This window comes from Vipera berus (assembly GCF_964194415.1).
Source record: "Vipera berus genome assembly, chromosome: 1".
Lineage (NCBI taxonomy): Eukaryota > Metazoa > Chordata > Lepidosauria > Squamata > Viperidae > Vipera > Vipera berus.
Window position 1 is genome coordinate 18065675 of NC_138202.1, and position 26806 is coordinate 18092480.

At 40.6% G+C, this 26806-nt stretch overlaps 1 protein-coding gene and 1 long non-coding RNA gene across 4 annotated transcripts; one reads left to right on the forward strand and one right to left on the reverse strand.

Moving 5' to 3' along the window:
* On the forward strand, positions 1-26463 carry SLC35E1 (solute carrier family 35 member E1). Of its 3 annotated transcripts, XM_081323207.1 has the most exons (8): positions 1-406; positions 3780-3854; positions 6481-8065; positions 16825-16895; positions 17460-17597; positions 19610-19735; positions 23193-23438; positions 25370-26463. In XM_081323207.1, the coding sequence occupies exons 1-8, from the start codon at positions 332-334 to the stop codon at positions 25598-25600; spliced, it is 2547 nt and encodes an 848-aa protein (XP_081179333.1). In that variant the 5' UTR covers positions 1-331; the 3' UTR covers positions 25601-26463. The 3 variants fall into 3 exon arrangements, with proteins under 3 accessions (XP_081179333.1, XP_081179334.1, XP_081179335.1); XM_081323209.1 differs by lacking the exons at positions 1-406; positions 3780-3854; positions 6481-8065 and adding an exon at positions 13877-14371; XM_081323208.1 differs by lacking the exons at positions 16825-16895; positions 17460-17597; positions 19610-19735; positions 23193-23438; positions 25370-26463 and adding an exon at positions 9287-9477.
* LOC308665331 lies at positions 8562-11551 on the reverse strand. The gene is made up of 2 exons (XR_014025871.1): positions 11461-11551; positions 8562-8912 (listed from the first exon to the last, which is right to left on the reverse strand). It is a non-coding gene; the product is annotated as an uncharacterized lncRNA (long non-coding RNA).
* Positions 26464-26806: the final 343 nt, after the last annotated feature.

A 26806-nucleotide genomic window follows, 5' to 3' on the forward strand; every position in this document is an offset into this window, starting at 1 on the left:
GCACTGCGCGGGGCTGGCTCCTGCCCACAGTTGAGCTCGGCCTCCTCCTCCGTCTCCTCGGTGGAGCCGAGCGGAGCCGAGCGGCGGCCCGGGTGGCTCTAGGACGAGTCGGGCTGCGCTATTTCCTTCCAGTTCTTCTCGAGCAGTTGTGCTCTCCTTCCTCCCCCTGACTGGTGGGGCGCTTGAGCCCGGCGGAACATGCGGCTCCAGTTGCCCCGCGGCGAGGCCGGCGAGTGAGAAAGAGAGGGAGGGAGGGAGGAGGGGAGGACGGTGGGGCCTCCTCTCGCCCCCACTCTGCTGGGCCCGGGGCTCCTCCTCCCCCAGGGAGGCAATGACAGCGGCTCCGGGACCGTCCCCGCAGCAGATCAGGGACCGGCTGCTGCAGGCCATCGACCCCAACAGCAATGTGAGTGTAGCGTATATGTACAGGGAATGGGCAGCTTGCCTCGAGCTAATTTCATGTTTTTCTGTCCCTCTGCACTCCCTGCTAGTCCCAGGTGACATAACCGCGCTGACTTAAAAGTATGGTGGATTGTAGTCCACCACATGTGTAAGGCACCCGGCTGTAGAAATCTTGGTCAAGGATTCGTGAGAATGGGAACCATCTTTATCCTGCTTTAGGGGGGGCAGGATTCCTGTAGTTAGATGTGGATGTATCTGCGTGTCTGAGAAAGACAGTCGATAGATTTCTATACATAAGCAAGTTATACTTCTGATAAGGGATGGTGGCAGGAAGGTTTGGATTCTGAAATTTGTACTCTCTGTTTTCTTAGCTTCCCTCTCTGTTCCTCCGTTTGCATGGCTACTGGAGCAATTCAGCCCCCCCCCCTCCCATACTTTGCCAAAAAATAGGTACTGCAAGAAAAGGGTTAACCAAGCTTCTTGTCTATAGTCCCCTTCTAGGGTCTCTTTGGATCTTTTATCATCTTCCGAACTATATTTTATATTGCCCAACAATTCATGCTGCCTAAAGCTTATTTTTAGTCCTTCGCTGATCATTTACTCATTCTCTTCCCCCAACACAAACACAAACAAACAGTGTTTTGTCTGACACCATTCTCCCTCCCCTTTTTTGCTTCTTCAGAATAGCATAACTTGTGTAGTATGGCTCAGAGTTGGCAAGAATTTAGTATTTGCTGGGTCTGAGGAGGGACACTTGTGATGGTTTGGGCTAATGTTTTCTGTTTTAAGGGCTTCTTGAAATACTTCATCTTACCTCTCTCAGAGCATCTATGCATCCTGTACTAATATAAGAGCATCTTTTCCTTTCCTTGCTTTGCTTTTGTGTATTGTACCTAATCCTCCATGTGTTAGATATGTGTGAATCCACAATTTCACAGTCATATCCTATGGGTTTGAGTAGGAAAAATTTTCTGCATTTTTATTCTAGTTCCCCCAGCCCCAATATATTTGTAGAGCAGGGTCCTGAGCTGTTTTCCTTTAAAATTTATAAAATTATTTATTAGTTCAGCTTGCTGCATCTCCTAATTCCTCCACACCCTGAGTGTATTTTCTGCAACCATTCCATTCTGTGCTGCTCTTTCCTCTTGAACTATCTTTTTGATTAAAGCAAAATAATGACAGATAATTTGTCCGCAGTAATATAACCCTATTTTTGAGGGGTGAGATGGGTTTTATTTATGCAAAACCTAGTTAAACCGAATCTTTGGACTTCTTATTCATTATAATGAGTTTATTTTTATTTATTATACTTGTAGGAAAATAAAAAATGTTATCTTTTACTTAAACTGTTCGATAGTGCAGTAGTTCTAGTGAGTAACTACAGTCACCGTTGCAAATTACTCATCTGGTATATAATGTATGTAGTTTGCTTATTTTGTATTAGAGAAAAAATGAGGCCAATGGAAAGTGCATAAAATTATGTTTATCTGCATAGAAACATCCTAGGTAAAAGACCTATATCTATCTATCTCTATATATCTATCTATCTTATCTATCTACACATACACACAAGAGTTAAGGAAACAAATACTCAAAATTTGTTAGGCATAAGATTTAGAACATTTATACTGACATATTAAGCTGAACTAAAATCACTGTACAGGCCTTTATTAAGAATTCTTGAATGTTTATCATTTGCTATATTTCAAATCAGGCCCTTGCATTACTACTCACTCTTCCTGGACAGTTGTTCCTTCAGCTGCCATAAGCAGAGAGACTGTGTGTTTATGAGTTGTGTCACTGTGAGTAAGAAAAAGAGATGGTCTCGATGTGCTTTTCTCTACTGCATTCTACATTTATGGAAATAGTCACTTTATATCAGGGTAAAGATAATGGCATGTAAACAGTCCTGTTGTAGAAGAGCCAATTGACTCTTGCAGGCTTCGCTTAACGCTTTCATTCTCTTGAGGAAGTCTGAATATATTTGCATGTTTATGTATGTTTTGATTTCTTATTTTAAGTATGTGACTATCCTTCAAATGTTTAGAGGATAGTATGCACTTTTTCAGAAATATATATTCTTAAGATACATCAGGAATCTATGCCATTTTTTCTTTCAAATCTATGACTGTTTATTCACTTGCTTTAATTTATGCTACACTGTTCCTCAGGACCACAACATAGCATATAGAGTGCTCCCTCCAAGTTTTTTTTCCTTATAACAACACTCCTGTGAGTTGGCTGGATTGAGAGAGAGTGACAGGCCAAAGTCACTTAATGAGCTTTCATGGTAAAAGGGAACTATGGGTAGTCCTCAACTTAAAACAGATCATTTAGTGACCATTCAAAGTTACAATGGCACTCGGAAAAGTGACATGACAATTTTTCCAACTTACGTCCATTGCAGCATTCCCTATGATCACGTGATCAAAATTTAGACACTTGGCAACTGACTCATATTTATGATGGTTGTTGCAGCGTTCCAGGATCATGTGATCACCTTTTGCTACCTTCCGACAAGTGAAGTCAATGGAGAAGCCACAGTCACTTAACCTTTTACTAACTTAATAACTGTAGTGGTTCACTTAATAACTGTGGCAAGAAAGGTCATAAAATGGGGCAAAACTCACAACCAATATCTTAACAGAAATTTTGGGCTCAATTGTGGTTGTTAAGTTGAGGACTAAATCTGAGTCTCTCAGTCCTCTTCTGAGAATATCTTAAATGCTATATTGATTCTCATTTGTTGTCTTTTTACAGGCATTAAACTTTTTTTGCAGATACATTAATGTGATTTTAGTATTGTGGAAAATCTGTCTCTAGACACACCTTTTGTCCCTGTGTGGTAACTTTGCCTCCAGACAATTTGAATGATTTCTTACAGGTCTTTTCCAGGGGATTGAGATGAGCTCAGCCTCCACTAAATAAAGCAAAATAATTGTGTTAAAACACATTTATTTCCTTGTCTTTTTCTACTCAGCCTCATTCTCAGCTGATAATTTCTCCTTAAATTTTAAACCAACTCTGGTTTAAGTGTCAGAATAAAATGAGATGCAGTACACTGGAAACCATCAATTTAAGTCTTGTGTCTATAGGTGACACCTAAGAAACAGAGAGAATTAGAAATGTTTTCACTTACCGTGGGGGAAAAATAAGCAACTCCAAGTAGAAAAAAAGAATTCCAGGCAAAGATATTTTCAGCAAAAAAAGTATCATCTTTTGACACTACTTACTTCAAATATTTCAATTCTCATGTAGGATATTCCAGGGAGTCCACTAACGTACGACAGCTCTACTGTCCAGTGGGACATAACCTGGTATACCTAAAGCATCTGCCCTTCTCTAAAAGGATACTTTCTGTTCCTTTTTTTCCACAGATACATAACATGGTGGCAGTACTGGAAGTGATCTCCAGCTTGGAGAAATACCCCATCACCAAAGAGGCACTTGAGGTTTGTTCCTACAGCAAGTATTCTTGATAAGAAAAAAAAAATCGTAGAATACTAGAAAAGGCATGGTATTTAAAGTTGTAGGAGGAGTTATATGCATCACCTAGCTTATTCCAGTTTGAATCCGTACATTCAACTCCTTGTTAGGCTTGATAATACTTTGTGATTGAGAGAAATGTGCTCTCACTGTTTTGACACTGTAGTTAAGAAAAGCACCAAACAACAGGATTTTGCTGGTCTCTCTGAAGGCCAAAGAAGCTCCAGGTGTCCCAGCAGTCATACAAACTTATATTCTCAGTCTCTACTTTGACTGACATTTTGTAGTCACCCTTAATGTCTCCTCCACCATGGTAGGGCTGAGGAAGCTCTTCATCCAAGAATTATGATGCTTTCACCTCTTCTTTCTTGCAATATTGCATTTTTAGTTTCTTTTTCCAGACAAGAAGACAAGCCCCGCATGAGCAAGATTTAAACCAACTACTATTACTTATAGTTCCTGTAAACCTTTTTAAATATGTTTTTTTACTATTTTTCAGTTTCAGAGTTTTGCAATGTCTATTGAATATGGATGTGCATATGCCATACCGAATAACACAGAACTGGCTTTTTTGATTGCATGCCTTTTTTTTCCACCTTCCTCTGTCTATCTGTTGATTAAGGGAGAGAAGGAACACCCAAGCAATGAATTATTGTGCTTGATAAAGATGTGAGACTTTTAAGCCAGACAAATGTGTTGGGAGCTTATCAGGATGTGCTTGAAACATACTGTAAATATTTGTAATTATTCAAGGCTTTGGAAAGTCCCCAGTCTGAATAAATTAACTAAATGCATGTAAACGAGTAAAATTAATAATATAAACAAGACGAAGAATAATAAACATAATTTAAGCATACAGCCTCACAAAAAATAAAGCACTGCTTTCACTTCTTGCCTGCTAAGAAGATTCGGTCCTCTGAGAAGACAGGCTTAAGTTCTTTACCTGACATATTTTGGCCAAAGTAATTATCTTAACCAAATGGAACTTGATAAGAATCATTTAAAGGAAATGCAACAAGTAAGGGCAGATTCACATCAAGCTTTTGCCATTAATTTTTGTGAACATTTGCAATTAGGTCACTTTGAGCCTTAGTGAACTGGATAAAGTCACGTATGATTGTCCATATTCTGTGACAACTCATGGATTTTAGAGTCTCCTTGTGATTAAAAAAAATGGCTCTCATAAAGAATGGGTATTGACAGCTTGCCTGAACTGGTTACAGCTCACCTACTGCTGTAGCCCAGGCATGTCAAACTCACAATGTCACGTGACATTGTGTGACGTATTGCGACTTTTTCCCCATTGCGGGCAATGGGGTGGGCGCGGTTTTGGCGTGATGCATCCGGCCCCTGGGCCGGCAGTTTGACATGCCTGCTGTAGCCTGTGGAATTCCATGGAAGCTGCTCACAGCTTTCTCTGCTAGCATCAGTCAGAAATAGGGAATGTAATTTATAACTGGTTGATGCTACAAATTTCATTTACAATTTGAGATGATTCTTTGCTGCCCTACCTTAATAAGTACACAATGGCTTGCATTTTCTTTGTTGATTTTTGATTCACTTACAATGGTACCAGCTTGATTTATTCTGTCATTTCAAGGTATATTTGAATGGGGCTGGTCTTAGTAAGGATATTCTGCAACACCTGATTTGTGAACATATACATATTTGATATGATTATAGATTTGGTAAAATATTAATCAGAGAACATTCTTCTGCTTTGCCTATCAATTTGATTTTTTTACTTACTTGAACATAGGTTTAATTCAAATGTTACACAAAATATTTTTTCAGTATAACATTAGAATAAGTATTTGAAAAAATGCTCTTATTATAGCATTGATATTATAAATGTTAACTTATTTGAATAAATCCAAATATTTATTTGGGTTTAATGTATATATTTGAAAATACAACAGTGGCTTCGTATTGATTACAGTTTTAGGAATTTGATTGTTTATTTGATGTAAAAGGCCATAGTGCTGTATCTAGTAATAGCTCTTTCTGTTTTTCCCCCTAATGATAGCTTTTTGAAGTAGGCTGGACTGAGAGTGACTAGTTCAAAGTCACCCAGAGACCTTCCGTAGTTGTGGGTAGATTGGAATCTGGCTCTCTACTCTAGCCCAACACCTTAATTATTATATGACACTAGTTGTTAAAGTATTAAAAATTGTTCTTACTTTAGCATATCTGAATCATGTGAAAAACACAGTTTGATGCTATAGTCGATTAGAATTGTATCAAAATATAGCCACCCTATTTTGCAGATTACAAATTAACTTTAGCAAAGGAGCCATTTCTCAAAATAGAAGGAAAATATGCAATCAAAGAAAGTTTTCTAGAGAATTTTCCACCTCATGCTCCTTGCTCCTTAACTGTACTTCTTCTGGTGGTATAGTAATTTTTCCCCCTTTTCTGACTGTGATTAAGAAACAAGTCAGCTATAGAATTGCCCTATACTCTTTTTCCTCTTCTGGGCCTTGTCAGAACATACCCATGGAGATAACAAAAAAAAGTCTCCATTAATGATATTTGATGAGGTGCCTTTTAAAATAATCTTTGTGTTCTTTTTTTTAAAAAAAAACACCTTAGGAAACACGGCTGGGGAAGCTCATCAATGACGTGAGGAAGAAAACCAAGAATGAGGAGCTTGCTAAACGGGCCAAAAAACTGTTGCGGAATTGGCAGAAGCTGATTGAGCCTGTTTCACAGAATGAAGCCACCTTGAGAGGATTGCCAAATCCCCCTGGATCAGCCAATGGTGGGGCTCACAACTGCCGAGTGGAAACTTCTCCTGGGGCTGTGATTGGATCTAAACCCATTCAAGATGTGAAGAATAGAAACGATGTCCAAAAGCTGCACTCTCCAAAGCCAGGGAACCGGAAGAGGCCAGGGGAGGCCAAAGATGGTCTTCCTCTGCCGCCAAAAGTTTCCAAAGCCAGTTATGAAGTATTACAAAACTCTTCTCCTCCTCCCACGAATGGGATTGGTGGAAGCCCAGAGAGTTTTCCTAGCCCTCCAGATGTGAGTCTTCTCCCAGGGCCAGAAGGCAACAGGGATGAGGTGAGTGAAAACGACAAGCCCAGCAAGATCCCCATCAATGCAGTCCGGCCTCATACGAGCTCTCCAGGACTCTTCAAAACTTCTGGGGCATCCTTACTGCTGAAAACGGCAGTGTTGCAGCAGCAGCAGCAGCATGACAAAGCAGAGGAGGCTGTTGCCAACCAGCCTAGGAGTCCTCGTTGCTCCTCATTCAGCCCCAGGAATGTCAGGCTGGAAACATTTGCTCGGCAACATGCCACGTATTCCCCCAAGAATTTGACGCTTGCCCCATGCCCAAAGCCCCCTCTTCTGGATGTTCCAGTGCCCTTATCGCCACCTCCCCCCTCTCTAGTACAGCTGTCACCACAGCCAGTGCTAGCAAAGAGACTGGAGGCATCTCATCAAGTGGAACCTGAAGCATCCCTTCATGACCAGGAGCAGCAAAGAGTGCCCGAGGGCCAGCTTCAGCTCAGTGCAGGAGCCTCTCCCGGCAGTGGAGCAGGCTCCCATTCAGTAGAGTCTTTTGCACCCTTGGCTGACCTATCACCAGATGCTTCAAGGATGGACAGTGACAGTGCTGCCTCAGGGTCTGACAGCAAGAAGAAAAAAAAGTACCGGCCCAAAGACTACGTGGTCAACTTGGACGGGCAGGTGATGGAAGGCGGGGTCAAGCCTGTGCGGTTAAAAAAAGAGCGGCGGCTGACTTTTGACCCCATGACGGGCGAGATCAAGACTTTAGCACAGAGGGACTGTTTGCAGTTGGATCTTCCTGCTCTTGCTGAGCAGCACAGGACAGGCACAGATAAGCAGGAGCCGAAGCCACCTCTGCAGAGTCCCTTTGAACAAACGAATTGGAAAGAATTGTCCCGGAATGAAATAATTCAGTCCTATTTAAACAGGCAGAGTAGCTTGCTGTCCTCTTCAGGGGTGCAGACTCCAGGGGCTCACTACTTCATGTCTGAATATTTAAAGCAGGAGGAAAGCACTAGGAGAGAAGCCCGGAAAACTCATGTCCTGGCTCCCCACAGCAAACCTGCAGACTTGCCTGGGGTAACACGGGAGGTGACGCAGGATGACCTTGACAGGATATGCAGCCAACACTGGCCTGGCGTGAATGGATGTTATGATACACAGGGTAACTGGTATGATTGGACGCAATGCATATCGCTCGATCCACATGGGGATGAGGGGCGCCTGAACATCCTGCCTTACGTCTGCCTAGACTGAGTACAATTTTGCTAAGATGCTTTTTTTACACTGGCAGGTTACTAAAGTGGGCAGGTGCTGTGCCATCCCCCATCCACCCCCATCACGCTGAAAGAGGCTTACAAAGCAGAGAGGGTGTGTCAGAGAGCTGGACGCTGGCAGTTTCTTCTTTCCTGTTAAAAAAAATTTTTTTGTGAAGTGCTGCTACCAGTTTACTAACAAAATTGCAAAGGGAGGCATAACAAAAGGTTTGATTAAAAATGAGTAGAGTTTTGAACTCTAGCAAGCCAGCTGTTAGAAACAAAGCAAAACAAATGTGTTTGTTTTCCAAAGGTGAAAACTGTTTCCAGCTATTTGTGGATGCCAGAATCCAAGGTCAGGCAGGTACAGGTGGTTAATTGTGGAAATGAAACATTTAACACAAGAGTAGTTGAGTCTATTTATTTGTCTTGATTTGATTTTTCTTAAAAGGAATAATATGGCAGTGAGATGTTTTAAAATGAACTGTGCAAAACTATAGGTAGTTCTTTTTGCATTACATCTCTCTTCAAAATTCCCCCTGATGTGGAGATGTGGGTTGCAATGATATGTGCTCCGCAGTGCAGGAAGGGCCAGAGAGAGAGATGCCCACCTTTAGCTCAGCATTCCGTAGACTTTCACAGGGCGTAGTCTGGTTTCAATTTCAATTCAGATCCATGAAAATGCTGCAAAAAGTGTTCACAGTTCTCCCAGCAGCAGCACCAGCCTAAGCACGTTAACCCCTTTCTGCAGATTTTCTACGGGAAAGCAGGGGGAAAAAATGGTGGGGTTTTTTTGGGTTTTTTTTTCTGTTTTAACAAAGAAAATTCCAACTTGTACTGAGGGTGCTACTAGTTTGTAAATGTCCTGTGAAGGGGGAGACAGACGCCTGTTTGTATGCTGGAAATATACTTGTTACCATTCCTTTAGATATTGTTTGCCTTATGGATATCCATCACAAAAGCGACTTGCAAAAACAGCCTTAGTGAATGTACAGTAACTAGACTTCTGTGTTCTTGGGCACAGAAGGGAGCAACTTTGCTATTGGTCCTTTCAGTGGACACATTGTGATATAAATGTGGAAATAAAAAAAAATTTGCACAAAACACACTGTCACTTTCTAATATTTCAGAAATGGCCAGGTACAGATGAGGGTTTATAAAAGGCGTCGCAAGTGGAAGCGGAGCTCTTCTTGTCTCCTGTTGGACAATTAAAAGATTAAACTTATAAAATGTATATTTTCTGCACCACTAAGTCTGTGACTAGAGATGCATAACCTGAAGCCATGGGGTCCTGTATGTCCTCTCCTGCCTTGGCTGCAGCTCCCAGAAGTCTCTTCAAAAGAGCTGCTAAATTGTTTAGCGTGTCAATGGGAGAAGAGTTATTAAATATATGGGGGTGTAATATTAATTGCATTCAATTAATTCATATTCAATTAAGTGTACCTTTAAATTAAATCAAATTTAGTCTTCGTCCTGGTCCTGCATGTTTTTTGAGCATGATTCTGACATTCCACTCAAATTCCCAATTTGGTTATTGTCTCCAGAAGGACCTCAGCTGCAGACCATGCTTAGCAATATCCCACTTGCAATATCCAGGAAAAATATAACACTTGTTTTATACAGGTGGTTCTTCACTTGCAACATTCGTTTAATAATTTTTCATAGTTATGACAGTGATTTAAAAAATGTCTTATGACCAGTCCATGCACTCGCGGCCATTGCAGTGTCCCCATGGTCATGTGACCAAAATTCAGGCATTTCAGCAACTAATTACTTGAGGAATTTTGGTCACATGACCATGGGAACACTGAAATGGCCCTAAGTGCAAGGACTGATGTCCAAAGTCACATGATCACCATTTGCAACCTTCCAAAAGACAATGGAAGACGCTGGATTGGCTTAATGACCACAGTGATTCATTTAACAACCATGGTAAAAGTTGTAAAATTGGACACAATACAATTGCATTGCTTAGCGGATGTTCTAGACCCAATTATACTTACAAGTAAAAGATTACCTGTATTTTAATTTGCAAAGTATTTTGCAATTGTCTGAAAATGCTATATAATTTATTTAATTTCATCTGTATTGTAGATGTTCACTGTACCGTGTTCTCATTGCCAAGTACTAGAAACTGGCAGAGAAAGTTTTAGTCCAGTAATGGTTTGAGAGGCACAGCTTTTCCACTTCAATGTCAAAGTGTGTCTTTAGAGTTAAACTATTCTTGAGTATTTAATCACATAACTTCTTTAATTTGATGACAATCATGATGTGTGTTATCGTTGCAACATCTTTGACATTTTGTCAGGAGAAAAAGGGCAATTTATGTACTCAGCCTTTGGCTAGCTAGTAAAATGTGATCAAGCAAATGTTGAACTTCAGCCCAAGAGATTTTTTTAAAAAATATTCATAAATTGAAGGCTCTCGGAAGGCTGAAATCTGTGCCTAGTGTTGCATTCTGTGTAACTCTTCTAGGTCTTAGGTTAGCATGATTGATGACAAGGTTTGTGGGAGTTGCAGTTCAATGCACCTAGAAGGGCATGTGTTGGATCTGTTTTTGGATTAGCTGGACTTTGCTTTCTCAATGGATAGTTTTATCTGGGTAGGTTGGAAGCATATACAGTTATTAGTCTTTTTAATCCTTTCATGCTGTTCTAGACAACAAATTTGCAGTCTCTATAAATAAAGCAGCAAGCATTTCCCTAAATAGATATATTTCAGTGGGGTATGTATAGTTCTAGTTCATACCATAAGATGTATTTTATCTTTTGCTAGGGAGAGGAATTTGTGACATTCAGATACAATTCTCAGTATTCTGCAACATTGACACAGTTGACTGTGGCTGCTGAGAGTAATCTAGAGAGTCACTGCCTCCCCTTTCCTCAGGCAGATTTTTACTACTATCCTTTGTGTCTTCAAAGCTGGAACAGAACAGCCAGAAATCCAGTCTGACTTATTCTAGCCAATTTCACCTGTGCAAAGACAGGCTTTTTTTGCAAGCGGTTATAGCCATGGAAAAGTAAGCTCTAGATCTCTGTCAAAACACTGCTTTCTTATTTCTTCCCCTTATTTTCTGCATCAGTTTCTATGCAACTTCTATGAAGTTTTCTTGTCATTTTTTGATTCCACCCCCCCCCCCAAAAAAAATTAAGGCCATCTAATTAAAGCTACTACAATAGGACTAGCACAACCTTTCCTCTGCATACAGTATGCAATATTCCTGCTACCAGTAACTCCATCATAACTGGGTGTGTTTGCACAAGATGCCTAACAGTCTAGCACTACCTGTGGGTTAGTTACTCACCCAGTAATCTGATTTCCAGATGATCAAATAAAGAAGGCTGGTATAATTATCCTGGGAGCAATGACTAGAGCTGGTATCTCAGCTATTTTTGTGGCTGTCAATTCCTGGTTTTTTTAAAAAATGCTGTTGTAAAAATTCCACAATGGTCTGATCAGAATCCAAGTTAACAGGTGGTGTGAGAGAAAACTACTTGCGGTACCCTCTTCCTGTAACCTCTTCTAGGACCTATTTCACCCTCTCCCATATGCATGGAAGAGAAAGGAGAAGACAAGAGTGCTGGGGGAAACTCTTCTCATGTGGATGTTCTCATTTTTGTTTCGGATGCCAGAAGAAATAACCTTGTTAACCCTTACTTCAAAGTTTGAATGATACTGTGAATCATGAATAGATAGAGCCTCACCCAGTGACTAACGTTGAATATGGAATGGACATTAAGGCTTTTTTTCTTAAAATGATTTAGTTTCTAGGTTTGGTCATCACATTGAGACCCACTGATGTGGTTTCCTAAGTAATGTGAATCTGTTCTTTGGATAGTTCTGATGTGGTATTTCCGACTCACAATCCCTGCATGGAAGTATCATCAGAATATTCTACTTCTCTTGGTCTTTGATTCCTCTGTTTGCCGTTAGCTAATTTTAAATTTATTTTCTTTATATTCGTGCTTAGCTTTTGTACATAGGCTGATTCAATTTTTTAGTAAGCCAGTGTGGCAAGTGCTGCTGGTGTTGGATTATGTTTGGAAAAATTTAGCAAAGTACAATTAAGAAAATTCAGAGGAAGCGGGTTAGCATGCAAAGAGAAACTTTCAGGGCATCTTGGAGACTTAAGAAACTTCACCAAGGCATCGTTTGCTGGACTTTATCCCACTCCCCACTCCACTCCAGACAATATAGAAAAGGAGGGGCAAGCATGAGTTTTTATTGTAATTATGCTTTTAGATTTGAGAACACTGTCAAACACTGAAAGGTGTAATTGAAATAATACTTTGAATTGTATTGGTGTGGCAGATGCTTTTCTCAGGCCCAGTCTACTTTGACAGAAACATGAAATATTTGCGTGTGCAAAACACTTGAAAATATTTTGACATCTAAATTGCCAATGTGAGTATTCTGACTTGGATACGAAGAATTTTGTTTCAGGATGGAACAAGACACTAAAGAAATTCTGAATTTTATTCCGCAGAATCCAGCAAACTTGGAATATTCCTTGTGAGGCTGTTTTATCCTGAGTTTAAAAAGAGAATTACTTTTTTTTTTTTTGCTTTGTGCAAATTCTAGTGGAATCCTTAATACCAGATGTCTGTAATGTCATGTTTTGGACTTTATTTTCTGAGATCTGCTTCAATGATTGTTGTGTACATTACTCGAGGATAAGCGATGCTTTGTTGGCTGTACAAGAGTAACCACCGGCAGCTACATCCGCACCCAGCCTAATTAGAAATGATGGGGAGGTGAGGACTGTCAGCCCGTTACCTTCTCGTTTTAGATAATGTACTTTAGTTCCCAGAACGAGCCCTGGCATCAGCACTGAGACCGACGGTTTGTGACTGCACCTGTGCAGCGCCTGATGGTATGTAGAAATATAGGTAGTCCTCAACTTACGACCACAAATGAGCCCAAAATGTATGCTGCTAAGTGAGAAATTTGTTAAGTGAGTTTTGCCCCATTTTACGACTTTTCTTGCCACATTTGTTAAGTGAATCAGTGCAGTTGATAAATTAGCAACATGTTTGTTAAGGGAATCTGGTTTCCCCATTGAGTTGGCTTGTCAGAAGGCTGCAACAGGGGATCACATGACCCCAGCCCAGGCCATTGCAGCTGTCATAAATGTGAGTCAGTTGTCGAGCATCCGAATGTAAATCACGTGACCATGGGGATGCCGCATTGGTCATAAAGTCACTTTTGTCAGTGTCTTTTTAACTTCGAACGGTCACTTGAGTGAACTGTTGTAGATCCAGGACAACCGGTACGCAAGTGCAAGTGAAAAACGGGCAATGTGGGGATCCAGTTCGAGCTTCTGCCCTCTCCGTACGTTATGCTAGGGCAGGGGTAGGCAACCTCGGCTCTTTTATGACTCATGGACTTCAACTCCCAGAATTCCTGAGTCAGGTTGCCTACCCCTGTGCTAGGGGAAAACCGAGAGCCTAATTTTATCGGTGATAAAAAATCCCTAAAACGTTGGGCGCTACAGCAGCGTAGTCATTTCTCCCCCCCGCCCCCCCCAAGTGCGCGAGCTTTCCCGCTCACCGCCAAGAAAGCCAAACGAGCCGGCGCCTTCCCTGTTGCCAGGACCACCCGCTGAGGACTTCGCTTTTTTTTTTTCCTGAAGTTGAAGGTAACCGTCTCCCCGGCTTCCGTCGCTATGGCCCTCCGCTTCCGCCGGCTGTACGGAAGTGACGCGTCCGAGGGGAGAGAGAAAAAAAAAAAGGCAAAGCGGCTGCGGCCCGGCTGCGGAGCCACCCGGTGCAGCTCTTCTCCCCAAGCCTGAAGGATGGTGTCGCCGCCGCCGCCGCCGCCGCCGCCGCCACCTCCCGGCCACCTCCTTCCCCCTCCCGTTCCCCCCTCGCCCGGCAGCCCCTCCGGCGCGTCCCCCCGCGGATCCACGGGGCTGTTTCGGGTGCCCGCGCTCTGCCTGGCGTGGTACGCGCTGAGCGCTGGCGGGAATGTGGTGAATAAGGTGCTGCTGGGCGCATTCCCGCGGCCCGTGACGGTCTCGCTCTGCCACGTGCTGGGCCTGGTGGCGCTCCTGCCCCCCTTGTTGCGGGCCTGGCGCGTGCCCGCCGCCAGCCCCGCCCAGCTGCCGCCTCGCGCGTACCCGCGCCTCATCCTGCCGCTGGCTTTTGGCAAGTACCTGGCCTCCGTCTCGGCCCACGTCTCCCTTTGGCGCGTCCCAGTTTCCTACGCTCACACCGGTATGATGATGGGGCGCGAGGGGAAGGGAGGGAGGGAGGGAGGCTCCAGTCTAGTCCGTGTGCAGAGTTGCTTTATTTATTTATTTATTTTAATTCCATTTATATCCCGCCCTTCTCCGAAGACTCAGGGCGGCTTACAAGCTTAGCAGTAGCCTTCATTCTATGTATATGCCTGCTTATTAGGGTTTTCCACACACACACACACCCAAGCGGCATTATTACAAAGTCAGCTTAATTGCCCCCAACAATCTGGCTCCTCATTTTACCTACCTCGGAAGGATGGAAGGCTGAGTCAACCTTGAGCCTTGGTGGGATGCGAACCTGCAGTAATTGCAGGCAGCTGGTGTTACTTAAGGAGGCATTAGCCCACTGCTCCACCAAGGCTCAGAAAAAGAAAAGAAAAGAAAAGAAAAAAAATGTTGGGAGAGGGAGATGCACTTTACTTTTTTTTCACGTTCTAGATATGGGGGATCGGGAAACTTTGCCTGCGGATATGCTTTTTTTATGGAAATAACGTTTTTTCCTGGGCCTGTTGTTGAGTAATGGAGAAAGAAGGAAGCACTTCTCCAATTTATTTATTAGCTTGCACATTGTTCAACTTAAGATAACGTATGTAGGATTTCCTCTTATTTTCTCCACAGTCATAACCTTGTGGGGTATGTTGAACTGAGAAAAAGACTAGCCCAAGGTAACCAGTAAGCTTCTATGGCTTACTAGGGTTATGACTAGAAGCTGGGTGTCTTTGGTGCCAGTCCACACTCTTGACTACTACGGTAATCACAAGGTGTAGCTGTGTATTATGCTGTCTCCTGTTATCCCCACAACTGCCTTGTGAGGTAAGGTGGGTTTAGAGGTAATGATTGGCCCAATATTGTCCGGTGAACATTTGTGACCAAGGATGAGTTGGAATCTTGGTACAGGTAGTCCTTGACTTACAACACAATTAAGCTCAATTTTTTTGCTGCTAAGTGAGACAGCTAAGTGAATTTTGCCCCATTTTATGACCTTTCTTGCCACACTTGTTAAATGAATCACTGCAATTGTTAAAATTAGTAACACAATTGTTAAGTGAATCTAACTTCCATATTGACTTTGCTTGTCAGAAGGTCGCAAAAAGTTACAACTGTACACTGCAACCATGACACTGCAACCGTTGTAAATATGAACCAGTTGCAAGCGTCTGAATTTTGACCACACGACCACGGCAATCGTAAGTGTGAAAAATGGTCATAAGTCACTTTTTCAGCACCTTTGTAACTTTGCAAGGTCATTAAACTGTTGTAAGTCAAAGACTACTTGTATTTCTCTTCGTAGTTCAGTGCTAAACTACTTTGGTTCACAAGCGGATTTGCAAAGAGGGCTTCTCTGTATAGAGGTATCAGTGTTCATTACATTGCTAGGCTGTCTCCATCTATGTGTAGAATGTTGGCAGAACTTCAAGAGAATTTCCTTATTTATATTGGGGAAGAAAAAACGTGCCTGAAGGGTATGGTATTGTTGTTGTTTTTTTAAAAAAGAGCTTTTACTGCCAATAATCTGGTTCAACCAGAATGCCTGATAGTTCTTATAGAGAGAAGCAAAGGCAAGGAAAACTGAGGCTTGTTGTGCTGATTAATAATAAAATCCAGTGAACCATCTTCATTTGAAGATCTTTTGTCAGTATAAATAAAGTGTGGGAGGAGTGAGGGGTATACAGGTAGTCCTTGATTTATGACCACAATTGAACCCCAAAATTTTGTTGCTAAGTGAAACATTTGTTAAGTGATTTTTGCCCCATTTTACGACTTTTCTTGCCACAGTTGTTAAGTGAATCACTGCAGTTATTAAATTCATAACATGGATAAGTGAGTCTGGCTCCCCCTTTGGCTTTGCTTGTCAGAAGTTCTCAAAAGGAGATCACATGACCCTGGGACACTGCAACTATCATAAATATGAGTCAGTTGCCAAGCATCTGACTTTTGGTCACGTGACTATGGAGATACTGCAGTGGTTATAAGTTTGGAAAACACTCAGTCACTTTTTTCAGTGCGGTTGTAACTGGTCACTAAATGAACTGTTGTAAGTCGAGGACTTCCTGTAATTCACACTGTAAGCTTCTTGTAGTTATTTCTTTTTTAATTGCATATTGAAAATTGCTGTGTTCATGCAAGATTTTTGTATCTTTTATTTAGAAAAGCAGTCCTTATTTTTCCAAAATGGCAGGAAGCTTAGTACAAAGTTTAGTTGTAAAGCAGGAAGTAGTATGGGAGAAAGTATCAGGTGGTCAAGTAGTGCCACAGTTTCACCATGGAAGCTTTTGCATATGTGAGTGACAGTCGACAGTTACACTGCATTACGCTGTGTTGAGTAATATCTGCATGTAATATATCAGTTTCTAAGTAGCTTTTATTTCACAGGTCTTGTTGCTGGCATCTGTTCTCACTTTAATTCTGTGCCCTTCCTCTTCTTTCCAGTTAAAGCAACAATGCCTATTTGGGTTGTTCTCCTCTCAAGAATCATCATGAAGGAAAAGCAGACAACCAAGGTAAGAGAAATAAGAGTAGTCAGAGGGGTGAAGTATTTATTTATTTATTTATTTATTTATTTATTTTATTAAATTTTTATACCGCCCTTCTCCCGAAGGACTCAGGGCGGTGTACAGGGCAATAAATATCAAAATGTAAATACAAAAGTTAAAAAAGAGTTAAAAAGAATTAAATAATTATGCCCAATATAATACAATACTAAAAGTGTGTTAAAACTAAATCCAACCCGAAACCCATCAGACCAGGCCAGATTGTTCAAATAAATAACTTTTTAAATCGCGCCGGAAGGAGCGAAGGTCGGGAGCCATCCGGAGCTCAACCGGCAAGCGGTTCCACAGGTCTTAATGCTTCTCTGCAATTGTTCCATTGAAACGTTTATTTGGAAAAAGAAAACATTTGGAAAGAAAGTTTTTGTGAGACTTGCATAAACTTTCTGCACCACCTGAACTTGGGAAACAATATAAGCTGTCCCATATAAATAAGCTGCCCAGAGTTGTCTTGAAGCGAGATGGGTGGCAAATGAATTTAATAAATAATAAGTAGATTTTTTTTTCTTGTGTCAGGTATATTTATCCCTCATCCCTATTATTGGTGGAGTCCTGCTGGCTACAATTACAGAACTCTCATTTGATACTTGGGGACTTATCAGTGCCCTGGCTGCAACTCTCTGCTTCTCACTTCAGAATATTTTCTCTAAGAAGGTACCCTGTGTTTATTTGTTTTAATGTATATTTTTGCACATCGATATACATTTGCAAATATACTTGATATTTCTGCACTAAAGATCTTTGTAACAAACATGCAATATATTCACATTTCAAATTCATATTCTCTAATGCTGTCTAAATTATGATAATGGCATAGAAACTCAGTAATTTCTTTGAGGTACACAAAGTTTAAGCTGCTATTGTTAACCTATTTATATATGTGACAAGGATGAACAGAGCAACTCTTGAGTGAAAGAGAGCTTGCACAAAAAAGGATACTGAGAGTAGTTAAGTTTACACAGCAACCACACAGATACACTGAGGTGTGTACAAAAAAGTTTTACTTGTGGGATAAGACAGTAGCACAGTCCAGGAAAAAACAGTCCAGGTCATACATGAGTAATGAAAAAATAGCAGATAACAACAGTCCAAGGATTATCCGATACAGAGTCTTCTTACCAGTCCGTAAGTCAAACACAGTTCTACAGGTTTAGCAAAACAGTAGCAAACCCACAAACCACGATAAACAGCAAGTAACAGCAAGCAAGAGTGAACGTAACAGAGAGAGAGAGAAGCTATTTCTCTAGCTCCCTCTTATGGCCATAGGAAACAGCGCTGGCCAATCATTAGAAGGTATGATGCAATGCATTACATAGTTAAAGTGATACATTACAGTTCTATAACAATGATACAATCGTAGTTCATATATATTGCCAACCCAACCAGTTAGGCCACAGACATATACCTAACAATATGAAAAACTGAAATGGAGAATAGGGGAGGGTTTCCTTAATCAGCTCGTAGTTTATGTTCATAACATGCTAAATCAGGTTTACAATGCACAATATTTTGTTCTAATAACATGCCATACCTCAAAAATCATGGCTTAACACAATGGCCTTATTCACACAGCATTGTAAGAATATGGCTGAGTTCTCATAGCACACTGAACCTTAAAACTTCCAAACCTCTTTTAGTCTAAACTAACATATTGCACAAATACACTAAATAAGTCAGATTCTGTATGCTAGTTTATATGATGAATTTCCAGGCTTTCTTGTGATAAATGAAGTGACTTAAAAGTTAGCAATTAAATGTATAATAAGATTTTTTTGAATAGCTTAAAGAGGTTGGTTTGGGGAGGCTTTTTAGACAGACAGACAGACAGACAGACAGACACACACACACACACACACACACACACACACAGATCACCCAGTTAGTTTGTAGTTAGATGCTAGTATTGTCTAGATTGTTCAAATTTATTATTTTATTATTTAGATGAGCTTTTTCAACTTGGTGCCTCTGACTCAAAATAAGATTTCATTTATACAGAATATAGAAAAACAGTTGGAAGGTGTCTTCTAGTCCAACCCCTGCTCAAGCAGGATATCCTATACCATTTTGGAAAAATGGCTGTCCAATCTCTTCTTAAAAACCTCCAGTACTAGAACACTCACAACTTCTGGAGGAAAGCTGTTCCACTGATTAATTGCTCTCACTCTCAGGAAATTTCTCCTTAGCTCTAGGCTGGGTCTCTCCTTGATTAGTTTGCATCCATTACTGTTTGTCCTATCCTCAGGTGTTTTGAAGATAGGTTGACCTGTTCTTCTGTGGCAACCACTCAAATATTGGAAAACTGCTATCATGTCATCCCTTGTCCTCCTTGTTAGACTAGACATCCCAGTTCCTACAACCGTTCATCATATGCTTTAGGCTCCAGTCCCTTTATCATCTTTGTTGCTCTTCTCTGCACTCTGTCTACAGTCTCAGCATTGCCCAACAGCTGTGAAGGCTGGGAATTCTGAAAGCTGAGATGCAATTTATCTGTAGATCCATCAAATTGGAAAAATTGACTTAATCACTGCCATTATGTTCAGTTGCACACAGGTAAAGAAATTGTGTGTTTGAGATACAGCAACTACATTTCGGTTTACAGGAAGAAAAGCAACTAAAAGAAACGATTCTCGAAGAAGGAGCTGTTTCTGAATTCTTCGTTCTTACAGGTTTTAAGAGATTCACGAATACACCATCTCCGTCTGCTGAACATCCTTGGGTGCCATGCTGTGTTTTTCATGATCCCAACATGGGTGCTGGTTGATCTTTCCTCATTCCTGGTAGAAAATGACTTGGTAAGCGTTAGCTGAGTCTGTAGAAAAAAGCCTTTGGCTTGAAGTATGCCCCTGGAGTCAAGAGGTTCCTATTGCTTTTTTGCTGGTATTTCTATCATGTTTCCCATTGCAGCCCTCCCATATTCTCAGCTGTTTAGAACTGTTGTTTGAACCCAAATGTTGATCCTTGTGAAGGACTCCGAGCATATTAGCACTAAAACCAAGAGAGCTCTAAAACTGAACAGACTGACGGGTTGATGGAATTACTGAAATTTGTAGACATTTTTTGAGCTTTTGTTCTTCAATAGAGTTTGTAGTCTTCTGGTAGGCGAGAAGAAGGGTACTTAGAAGAGCTCAGCCAATCGTAGAAAATGAATAGTGTAGAGATGGAAAGATTCGGGGTAATAATATTTGTTTTTACCTAAATTAACTTTTTCAGTTATTGAAATTTATACATGTGTTGTGCCTTAGTTGCTATGTTGTTAAACAATCTAAAAATAAGCAGGGAAATCTGCAATAAAAAGCAAGCCATTGCTGGGGGGAAAGAGAGAAGGAAAGTGCAGTCCTATTGATGCTCCTGTAGCTTCCTTTTTGGTGGCTTTTGACCCTATTGGTCGTGCCAACCTGTTGGAACTATTGAAAAAGCTGAAAATTAGAGGCCCTGTTTTCAGTAATTCTGCTCCTTTCACTTCAAGGTAGTTTTATGAGAGACTGTTGCTCAACCCCTGGGATTCTCCTGCAGATCATGCAAAGTCTGAGGATATTTAATATTTGTGCGAGGCTGCTGGGAAGGATCATGTGCGGGTTGGAGCTAGTCACTGTTGGTATGCTGATGATCCTCAGCTATACTTCTCCTTTCCTGCGAGCTCAGGGTTGGATGTCTCAAGAGCTTCTGCAAGTCTCCAGGATGTAAAGGACTGAATGTGGGAGAACAAGGTGAAGCTGAAACCAATCAAGATGGAGTTGTTGCTGATCCAGGGGCTGAACTTCAAGATTCAGGAGATAAGCCTATGTTGGATGGGGTTGTATTCTCACTGAAGGTCCAGGTTCACAGTCTGGGGGTCCTTCCTGAATCTGGCACGGACAGGACATCAATGGCAAGGGGGCCTTTTATCAGCTTATTTGAACAACAACAATGGGCCTCTTTCTGGAAATGGAGACCTGGTATTGGTGATCCAGATGCTGGTAACCGCAAAGGCTATTGCAGTTTATGTACTCAGGGAAGCCCTTGGAGAGTATGGAAATTGCAACTGCTCAAAATGTGGCTACAAAGGTGTTGCCATATCACCACTGGGCTGAAACATTTGCACTGCTTCCCAATCGCTATCTAAATCAGTTATAGGCACTCACCGTACTATATATAGCTTTATGCAGCTTTTGATTGATTACGTCCCACGAAGTCATTGTTGATTTTTAGCGACTGCAAAACTAGATTTTTCCCCCCCATAATAATCAGCTTGGGTAATTAACTAGGCACTTTTGCAGACCCTGCCAAAGGCATAGACAGTATAACACAAATAATTAATCTTGCTTTTTTGTGCCAATTGTTGCTGGAGTTGTGGGAGGTGTCTTATTATTCTGCTTTATGAGGGAGCTCAAAATGTACTTTTTGTTCATGCTTTTTGAGTTTTCACCTTTTATGGATTTTATCATTGTATTAACTTTGGTCAGATGACAGGCCAACCTGTCTCAAATGGATTGCTGAAATTGAAGTACTGGTGAACTCTTTGAGGAAAGAAAGATCTAAATCTTATTAATAAGTAATTCCTTACCAAAATTATATTATTTTAAATTTGTAAGTTCTTCTGTTTTTTAGCAAATAGGTGCCCACTAAGACAACTGCTGTGTTAGATAGTATAGTCACCTAGCGGTGGGTGGCCATAAAGTAAATAAACAGTACCCAGTGCAGCTAGAAAGAATTATTGACTATGGCATCAGAATAGTGCCATTTTTCCCATTCCAGTTTAGAAATTCCGGCTACCCTTGCAAGATCTTGATAACTATTTCATCCTTTAAAGTACTTTCGTACTTTACTTATTTGTTTGCAATTAGAATTTCAGTTGCATCTGGTGAATTATGCACAGTATGCTAACAGATTAAGTAATTCTAAAAGGACTAGATATTCAGTAATAAAATTATATCTTTTTTCAACTTTTTTTTTTTTGAAAGCTGGCTGGCCTTATTTCTCTGTTATTAATAGCAGAGAATACTATCCTTGATCAATGACCGTAATTGGGATCAGAATTTTCTGTTGCTAAGCATCGTGGGTTATAAAGCACAATGTCACATGACTGCTGCTTAGTAACAGAAATTCTGGCAGTCCCAGTTATGTGAATCATCACAGGTTGTTAAGTGAGATCTTCACATGGTCACTTTTTGTGACCCCCCCCCCTTTTGCTGGCTTCCTGGTTGACTTGGTAGGAAGCCAGGAAAATAGGTTGCAAATGGTGATCGGGTGACCTTGGGGATGCGGCAGCTGGTGTAAATATAAAGACTGTTCATAACTCTTACTTGTTCAGCACCATCATAACTTTGGTCCCTGAACAATTGGTCATTAAACAAGTATCACCTGTAACAGAGTAACCAAGCTAGATTTCAGTATATTATAGGAAAAGCTGTATTTAATTTGTTTTAATCATATGAAAGCAAACCTTTCCCACAAGACTGTTTTAGTTTAATAGACCAACTTTCAAACTGATGATTCAGTTGTCATGGCTTTTTCATTTATGCTCTTACTAAGAGATAATTTTTGAATAAAATGCTAAAAAATAGAGGGCATTTATATCTGAGGATATTATTAGTAGTGATTTTTTTATTTGACAAATTAATTACAGTGATTATAGTATATATAAAAATAGTTTTATGTCAACAGTTTTACGTCAACAGTTGGTCAACTATACAGTGACTTGGATTCAGAGACAGAAAGATGCTTTAAAAACATGATTGCTGGGAAAAAATTACATTTTATTTAAGGAGTTGCAGATGGGTACATCATGTAAATGCCTACTCTAAAATAGCTTTATGCCCCTGAAAACAAAGCATATTATGCTTTAATGTTCATTGTATAAGCTCCTACTGCTCAAGTTCAGATATTTTTTTTAAAAAAATGCTTTATGGGGAAAGTATTTGGATTTGTTATTTATTACTCATATGTACTGCTTTTAAAATGACATCATTTGTTATTCTAATTATTTTCTTTGCTGCTTTCAATTTCATACCCCTATACTATATTGGAAGAAATATAAAATTTTTGGGGGGGAATCATTTAAGACTTCAAAATTATACACACACACACATATATTTTCAATTTATAAAATGTGAATTTCTAAAAGTAATGTTTGGAATTGAAAGCTAGGAATCTTTGGGCTTAATTAGAGAAAAAATAAGTTACACTCAACTAATTATTACAATCAATGTGTTGTAGCTGCTTCTGTCCCTTTTAAGTGAGCTGATGTCTCACACACTGTTTCTCCCACAGAGTTCAATGGCCCATTGGCCATGGACCATCCTTCTCTTGGCCATCAGTGGCTTCTGCAATTTTGCCCAGAATGTCATCGCCTTCAGCATCCTGAACCTTATTAGCCCTCTGAGTTATTCTGTTGCAAATGCCACGAAAAGGATCACGGTCATTAGTGTCTCCCTGATCATGCTTCGCAACCCTGTCACCACCACCAATGTTCTGGGCATGATGACTGCTATCCTGGGAGTATTTTTGTACAACAAGGTATGTAGCCAGTGGAAAATCTTCCTTTAACCTCAGGCCAAACAGTGAATGAAAATTGAATGTAGTTGAAGCATTCTCTGAGCTCTGATTGGAACTCAGGCTGGAATTCAACAATACCTGAGATTTAACTTTTTAAATGGTGGGACTAGCTCAGGATTCATTTTCTGTTTCTTCAAAATGAACAAAATGAGTTTTAGTTAACTTTTGAGTTGCATTAATGACTTGAGAAAGGGGTGTGTGTCTGTGGATTCTTATCTCCTGATTTCTCAAGTATTATTCTGTGAATGAAGCTCTAGTTTAAGTTTTGGTTGTATAAGGCTACAGAGCCACAAGTGGTCCATAGTCCTCTGTTTTTTGTAGCTCCTCAGCATACCAACTCCTTAGTATTTTTGTTGCAGATGTTTCATTACCAAACTAGGTGACATCATCACTGCTAATGTTTATCTAGTTTGGTAATGAAATACCTGCAAGAAAACAACCTAGCTCAGAGAGCAGCAAAGACTCCACAATTCAGTCTTGAGCTACAAATATTCTCTTCTATCGGTCCTCAGTGTTGCCAAGTCTCAATGGAGCAAAATCAACAAGATGGTTCTCCACAGTTTTGAGATAGAAAACTAAACAGTGTATGTATTACACTTTTAGGAAGTAAACAAAGACAAAGTTAATTCTGACAAATGTTGTAAAGACAAACCAAATGTTAGGTTGATTCCTCACAAGCTACAGTATAAATATCCAACAATTTAAATATAAAAATTACTCAAGACTAGCTATTGTTACAAAAGATGAGTATGATAAAATGATCAAATGAAACAGAGTTCCCCAGTCCTGAGAGCAAAAATGGCCTTTAAAATATTGCAAAGAAACTTTGGCACTATATAAGCTAGATGTGCTTTGAGGGCTTCCTTAGTGGCCTGTAATCTTAGCAGTCCACTACATTAAAACAACTCAGTTAATATAAGTGAAGTTATAGTTCAGTACCCACAGGAAAAAAGCAAATAACTGCTTTCCTCTCAAAATTGACAGGAAAAAAATCCTACCTCTATCTGATTATGATATGGTCACATACACTTTGCTTCATTGATCCCATCTAGCCAAAGTGGAATCAGTCTGGCTCATTCTCTTACAGGAATATTGACAAGATCAGTTTATGATGTAATAGTGGGGAGGGGTTTCATTTGAGACTCTACAAGTCAGATGAACTGACCAATCAGGCTAGAGCTTACGTCTTGCCCTGTTAGGAGTTCTTTTTTGCTCCAAGACTCCAAAGGCATTACTTCCATGTTGCTCCTCAGACACAGCTCCTTCCTTTTGCAAAGATGGAAGCCCACCATATTGTCCATCTTATGGAGTCCTTATTCAATCCTCTGTATCTGTGGTGATGAACCTATGGCATGCATGCCACACGTGGCACGCAGAGCCCTCTCTGTGGGCACGCGCACCATCACCCCAGTCCTAGGCCCTCAGCTGGGTTTTATAAAACCTTTTCGCTTTAGGCTTCCACCACTGTGTGCAAAAAAAAAAAGTTCAATCAATTTCAACTTCTTGCGGGGGAAAAAAGATCTCGCATAGTTGGAATTGATTGATTGAACTTTTTAGTCCCACCTAGTCTGCCATTATTACTACAGCCATGCTCACCCAATGGGCCACACCCACCAGGCACCTGACAATATATAAGTGAGTTTTGGGTTGCACTTTGGGCACTCAGTCTCTAAAAGGTTCGCCATCACTACTCTACATTCTGAGGTGAATTCTTAATCCTATCAATCAACAGTGGGAGCAGTTAGTGCTTTCTCATTAATAAATGGAAAGAGCAATTTAATAGTTTCTCATTTAATATTTCTCAAGATAGTTAATGGATGCCTTGTCTTTAGGCTGTTTGTACTTTATTAGATATGCTGATTTCTGAGGCTGATAGTGTAATTTTCTTACAGACCAAATACGATGCAAACCAGGAAGCAAAAAAGCAGCTCCTTCCTATCACAACAACAAACCTGGATCGGCGCTGGAGTACCCCGGAAAAGTCTCAGAATGGACTTGCCTCCTTTGCACATCAGGGAGATTTCCAGTATGGTAGCAGCAGAGGCAATGTCCTCGTGGATCACTTCCAGTATTCCCGGCAGAACTATCCAACATTGTATAGCTCCAGTCGCTATGATATTTAGCAAGGGCTTATTCATTGCTAAACAATGTGAACTGTTCACATGGAGTTTTCCCTTTCCACTTGTGTGAACTATTTAGTCTCAAGGGATAGCCGGGGTCTGTGCGTATGTCCCATGGAGGGATAAATGCTATAGAAGAGGGTACTGCATGCCAAGCAATACTTGCTAGTGGAAGAAACCACTGGGGTGGGTTTCATCAGGTAAAATTTGGCCATGCAAAAGCCCCAGTCTGTAGCCCGAGTTTCTGTGACCGCCAGATGCCCTTGAACATGTTGGTTGTCCATGGTAGCACAAACGTGGCCAGTTTTTCCTCTTTCACTCCTGGTTTTAGATCTTTTTGAATTCTGCCTTACAGTTATTTCCAAAATGTAACGAAAACAAGCTTTTTCTCGTTCCCTCTTTTTTGTGGAAAAGAAAAGGTTTGTTGTATTCTGTCACGAGAATAGCTACTCATCTGCTGCCTTCGGCTGCAGCATTACGAGGGGGATTGCCAAAAATGAAGAAGAAGGGGGAATCAGTTTCCAGTCTCTGGAGAAAGAATGAATGGATTTATTCTAAAAAAAATAATAATCATGTAATAGCAGGAGTTTGCTGCTAGCACTGTGTAGCAAATATAGATCTGAAATGCTCCCTCTCCCGCTCCTGTTTTAATCATGGTCTCAAAGCGTTTTTGGTTTGTTCCCCCCCCCATACAAAAAGGTGAAGCAAAGAGATCTGTATAGCGTACAATTTGCTCCATAGGGCAAAGCTTCTTAGTAATATCATGCAGCTTCAGGAATTATTTTCTGAAGGTTCTGCTTTCGTAGTTTACAAGGATCATTTAAAAAAAAACACTATGGGTATTGGTCTATCCCAGGGGTAGGCAACCTTGGCTCTGTTATGACTCATGGACTTCAACTCCCAGAATTCCTGAGTCAGCATAGCTGACTCAGGAATTCTGGGAGCTGAAGTCCATGAGTCATAAAAGAGCCAAGGTTGCCTACCCCTGGTCTATCCTGATGTCAGATTTGGGTATAATTTGTGTATATTGTGCTGAATTGTTTATGTTGTCTCTTCGTAATAATCTTCATACTATCTTTCCTGCTGTGGATGATACTTACTTTTTGCCTCAAGAATTCTTCTCCTGGGTATTGAAATTGGAGCAACGTGCTCTTTCTCTTGCACTATGATTAGCTGAGATCTTCAGCAAAAGTCTGTGATATGTCCACT

Coding starts and splice junctions, on each gene's coding strand:
- SLC35E1 (XM_081323207.1), top strand. CDS start 332: ATGACAGCGGCTCCGGGACCGTCCCCGCAGCAGATCAGGGACCGGCTG. Junction 407..3,779: donor CCATCGACCCCAACAGCAAT/GTGAGTGTAGCG, acceptor TTTTTTCCACAG/ATACATAACATGGTGGCAGT. Junction 23,439..25,369: donor GAGTATTTTTGTACAACAAG/GTATGTAGCCAG, acceptor ATTTTCTTACAG/ACCAAATACGATGCAAACCA.